General features: G+C 35.6%; 1 protein-coding gene across 6 annotated transcripts in view; it reads left to right on the top strand.

Annotated features, from left to right (window-relative positions):
* SESTD1 (SEC14 and spectrin domain containing 1) overlaps window positions 1-5,545 on the top strand; it is a 98,521-nt gene that overhangs the window by 51,517 nt on the left and 41,459 nt on the right. For all 6 annotated transcript variants that reach the window (XM_072418404.1, XM_072418407.1, XM_072418401.1 and 3 more), the window contains one exon: window positions 3,974-4,087. In XM_072418404.1, coding sequence (XP_072274505.1) covers window positions 3,974-4,087 — 114 coding nt within the window. The remainder of the gene's footprint in view (window positions 1-3,973; window positions 4,088-5,545) is intronic.

Raw genomic sequence — 5,545 nt, 5'->3', positions numbered from 1 at the left:
GCTTTAATAACTGCTTTGGCTGTGTGTTTTGGGTCATTGTCCATCTGTATTATGAAACGCCTCCCAATCAATGTGACTGCATTTAGCTGGATTTGAGCAGACAGTATGTCTCTGAACACCTCAGAATTCATTTGGCTGCTTCTGTCCTGAGTCACATCATAGATAAACACTAGTGGCAGCCATGCACGCCCAAGCCATCACACTGCCTCCGCCATGTTTTACAGATGATGTGCTATGCTTTGGATCATGAGTTGTTCCACGCCTTCATAATACTTTTTTCCTGCCATCATACTGGTAAAGATTGATGGTTTGGTTTCATCTGTCCAAAGAATGTTTTTCAAGAACTGTGCTGGCTTTTTTAGATTTTTTTTTGCACATACAAGCACACCCCCTCAAATCAACTCCAGGACTTTTATCTGCTCAATTGATAATGACATAACATTATTATTGTTACATAACATTGGTTGCCCACACCAGCCCATGAAATAGCATTTGAGTCAATTGTCCATTTACTTTTGAGCCCCTGAAATTGTTTGAAAGTGATTGTGTAAAAGAAAAAAAAAAAAGGCTTTAGTGCCTTACATTTGTATGCAATGTTTTTGTTCAACCCACTGAATTAAAGCTGAAAGTCTGGAGTTCAACTGCATCGGAGTTGTTTCATTTATAATTATTTGTGGCAATGTACAGAACCAAAATTAGAAAAAAAGTTGTCTCTGTCTAAATATTTATGGACCTAACTGTATCTAACCTGAAAACAAGAAAGTATAAAGTTTGACCTAGGTCAGTCTAACCAGTTACCAACCTACCTCCATCTTGGTACACATGCTTCTACCTTGTACACACCTTAAAAACATCTATTCTTTATTATTCCTCCTATCCTTTTCGATAAAGGGATTCATAATTTTAGCCACTTATTCTAAACCTGAAAAAGGGACACTGGTATATTCCTTCACCCCTCCATTACTTTACTGGCTCTTGTGCATGGATCCTACAAATCTGTCACACAAACAAGTCAGATGAGTGCTGCTATGCCACTTTTCTGTGGCTGCTCACAGAGTAATTGCTTGACTTTGGGGTACTTATATCAGCCCTATTATGGCAGAGTGGGTGTGTGAGGAAAATGCTATTGAATATTTGAAAAAAACATATTGTTTAGGATTAGCATGGAGATTATCATAATTGGGCGTCTGGGATTACTATAAGGTATCCTCTGAATTTCAACACTACTTATGCTCAACATTGTGGACTCATCTGACTACAACCTTTGGGCTGAGGTTATATTACTGGTAGCCGGCCTTGGTGGGTATTTTCCTCATCCTGCCTCCCCTTCCCTTTTTTTCGTATATGTGGTTTATTTTATACTTTTCGCTTTTACTGAACAACAGTATTGGCGGATCCCACATATAAGTTTGGAATTGAACCTAATGAATCCTTGCATTCTATTTAATTTTATTATTATTATTGTTACACAGTATTTATATAGTGCCATCATATTATGCAGCGATGTACAAAGTCCATAGTCATGTCACTAGCTGTTCCTCAAAGGGGCTCACAATCTAATGTCCCTAATATAGTCATATGTCAATACCACAGGCTAAGGACAAATTTGGGGGGAAGCCAGTTAATTTTGCTGCATATTTTTGGAATGCTGGAGGGAACCAGAGCACCCGGAGGAAACCCACGCAAACACGGGGAGAACCTGCAAACTCCATGCAGATAGTGTCCTGGCTGAGATTCGAACCTGGGACGCAGTGCTGCAAAGGCCAGGGTGCTAACCTCAAAATAATTTATAAGTTATAGGCTATTATATAAATTACTTAAATTTCTGTCGATGTTATGCACTTTTGTATAACATCAACATTTTGTATAACTTTTTTAAACTTGTATGTTATCAACTATATTATGTGATTTGCCGTTTGCATCAATAATATACATGTTCTACTTTTTTATTTTCTCAAGTTCTTTTTATGCTCTGATTCTGTTTTTGTATTTGTAAAAATGTATCAATAAGCAGTAATGGAGTATAAAATTGAAAAAAATGTAAGATTCCGGAACTTTTATTTTTATTTGAAACATTTGTTTGGGACCAGTTCTCGTCCTCTCTGCAGTTGGTAATTCCCCATCACCGAATGAACCTTTTCTTCAGCTGATCTTTGTTACCAGAATGTCCGTGTTCTGTATATAGGAGACTGTTGGTGCAAGGCTTTAGCAGGGAACCGACTTAGACCACAATGGCTGTTTTTAATGCTTCCGCTGTTTGGCAACATGCAGTTAAGTGCTGTAAATCTCCAGTGATTGATATTGGTTGGTGTAAAGTTCAGCTCTGTGTTTTGTTACCAGCTGTAGGACCTGAATTATGGATTGAAATGTGAACTGCTTGAAACAGTGAGAGCTTTGTGTGTCTCTTCCATCTAATATTCTAAGAACATTCCCCCCTCTTTTTTTATAGCTCTTGGACTTTAACAAGTTAGAACATAGAAATTCTGGAATATACTTATATCTCCCCCTTTTTTTTTTTTTTTTTTTGAAAAGGCAAAATCATTTTGTTTGTTGAACTGGGAAATTATTAGATTTATTTTCTTAGCTTTTTAGTTTGATCTTTACAGAAACAGCTGGGCACTGGGCAAGTGTCTAATAGAGTTTGATCGTTTTATCTGGCTGTTCACAGGAGCAAAAGAGATGGATAAGCTCTTATCTGCTTTGCAGAATGTTATCAGTAGCTTCTTGAAGTTTATTTAGGGGATATGAGATACTGGGAGGAAAGATAATTCCTATGTAGTCTTGAGATTTTTAAAATTAAAAAATGTTGGAATATATATTTGTTTACTGTAAAACATTTACCGAAGACTTATTCAGTAAACAAGCCCATGGGAAGTAGTATATTATAAATATCTTACACAAGTATGTAATGATGGATATACACTGGAGAAAGTACAAATCATTCCTCTAATTTCAGTTTAGTAAACAAAAACATGTAAAGCCATGTATTCTATGTACTGCATATATATATATATATATATATATATATATATATATATTATTATTATTTTACAGTTTAAACAATGTGTTAAAATATTTTATATTTATCCTAAAGCTAAAATATCAATACAGCTTAATGAGTCAAAGGAGAGACTTTTCCTTGATCTCTGCTTTCTCTTTTTCATATTTATTGAGTGACCACAAAGGTTCAGTTACAGAGTCTCACTGTTCTCCCTAACCCCAGGCGCACCACCCGGCATTTTTCAGTAACTAAAGAGCTGGGTCAAAATACAGGGGCCACCACCCAGTTTAAAAAACTTCTTGGTTAAACACAGGAGTCTGAAAACAAACAGCTCCTGCTGTACTCTCTCTCCCTCCCTAAAGCCTATTGGGCTCGAGGGGGGGGACGGGACACTGGAGGTTGTGCATGGCACCTGCGCAAGAGTTGCATCACTCAGGTGAGTGTGTTTCAAATTTGCAATCAGGTTACGTATTTTATTGCAGAAGGGACATTGCCCGTCTTATCCTTATGCATTGCCTGTCTGAAAATGTAATGGTAAAATCTTTATTACCATTTTCAAAGTTAAATAATAACAGTACAATCATAAGAAAATAACATAATATAAAAAGGGAGGAAAAATATTACATCCAGTAATAAATAGCAAGGAGCACATGTATTTTAAAGCAATACCAATAAGGGGGGAACTAGGGAATCTGGTAGAGGCAAGCTGGGGGGTGTGGGTAAGTGTTGGTAACAGGTAATTTAACGTCCCAGGAAGTTTAAAGAAAGTTGTTTTCGTATGACTCCCCAAAATGTGAAAATGTTCTAACAGTTAAATTGTCATGTACAATTATTTTAAACACTAGTAATGTAGGTGAAGTTTAGTTAGTTGCTGTGGGCAATATTTGTTTATCTATATTCATATAAAGGGCCTTAGACTGCTAAAAATAATGTGGTGTCTGAAAGTTCTAATTCCCTTTGGTTTTTTTTCAGAATGTTGTACCAGCTGAAGTTTCTCTAGTTTGTGTTGTAAAGCCAGATGAGTTCTGGGATAAGAAAGTGACCCACTTCTGCTTCTGGAAAGAGAAGGACCGACTAGGCTTTGAGGTATGTTTTGTGGGCATAGATTTATTTATTTATTTATTTTTTAATAATTACTTGCTTTAAGAAATCACCTTTTCAACTTTTCACATGATCTTTATATGACAAGCTGGCAATACTGGAAACTGTGAAGAAGACACAAGAATATTTTTAAGATGTAGATGGTTTACCATACTTTGAGTATTTGTGAATATTCACTTTATATGTTTAAAATAGATGAATAAATAGCACAGATCATTCCTAATTCATTGGTAGATTTGGATATATTTCTCCATATTTACCACTTTACAAAGGTTTTGCCCTCTGTTATTAATATACAGTATTTATAGAACGCCAACATATTACGTAGTGCTGTACATTAAATAGAGGTTGCAATTGGCAGACAGATACAGAGAGTGACACAGGAGGAGAGGACTCATTATATTTACAGAGATAAAGCAAGTTTTATGCTTCATTTTTTTCTTCCTCAGTGTACAGTTCTATACCAGGTCAAGTGGATCTCTCAACTCACTTTTTATTTCCCTCTTCCTTTATCTCTACCTACCTTAATTTTACTTGGTTCATTTTCTTATGGTGTATACATTTAATGCAACAGATGCTATGCAACATGACTGCAACATCCACTTTATCGGTCTCTTTATGCATAGGTTGACATTATTCCAATATAATCCTTCTATTTGTGTTTGGACAGTCCTAGATTGTTCTTCAATTCTTCCTTTAACTACTCCAGCTTCCATTATGGTTATATTCTTTCTTTGTTATGATTGTTTTCTTCATTTTGTTTCCCCTTTTTAATAAAAATGATTCACCCTTAAAGAAAAGCTTACAGTACACTTGCTGCCAGCATTATGTGAGGCAAGAACAATCAACTGACAGTGATTCTTTGAAAAAGATTTTCACTCTGTTTATGCATAGGTCCTTTGGTAATTTATATACTAATTCATCTTGAATTATTTGTAAACCAAAAAAAATTGTTACAAAATGAGTGTTGGGTATAGGACAGAATACTGAAATTCTGGTGCCCATATCAAGTTATTTACCTTTTCTATTTCCTTGCTGATCCAAGTTACCAGGAGAGAAATTGTTAAATTTGTCACAAGCAGCTTATTTAAAGTATTCTTACACCTGTTCCAGTGACAGAGATAGAGATTTACTTACATATCGGTCCTCTCTGCACTCCTCACCTTATTTCCAGAACTAAAAGTTAAGACCGACAACTAAACAAATGAGAGGAAATCCAAGAAAAAGACCATATACAGTTAGGTCCATAAATATTTGGACGGGGACAACTTTTTTTTTTCTAGTTTTGGTTCTGTACATAAAGATGTGAGGAACTAAAGCCTTTTTTTTAACACAATCACTTCATTTCAGGGGCTCAAAAGAATCTGGACAAATTAAAAAGCTGAAAATATAATGTTCATTTCTAATACTTGGTTGAAAACCCTTTGTTGGCAATGACAGCCT

Source organism: Pyxicephalus adspersus, chromosome 7 (assembly GCF_032062135.1).
Source record: "Pyxicephalus adspersus chromosome 7, UCB_Pads_2.0, whole genome shotgun sequence".
NCBI lineage: Eukaryota > Metazoa > Chordata > Amphibia > Anura > Pyxicephalidae > Pyxicephalus > Pyxicephalus adspersus.
This window is presented reverse-complemented; position numbering and strand designations above follow the sequence as displayed.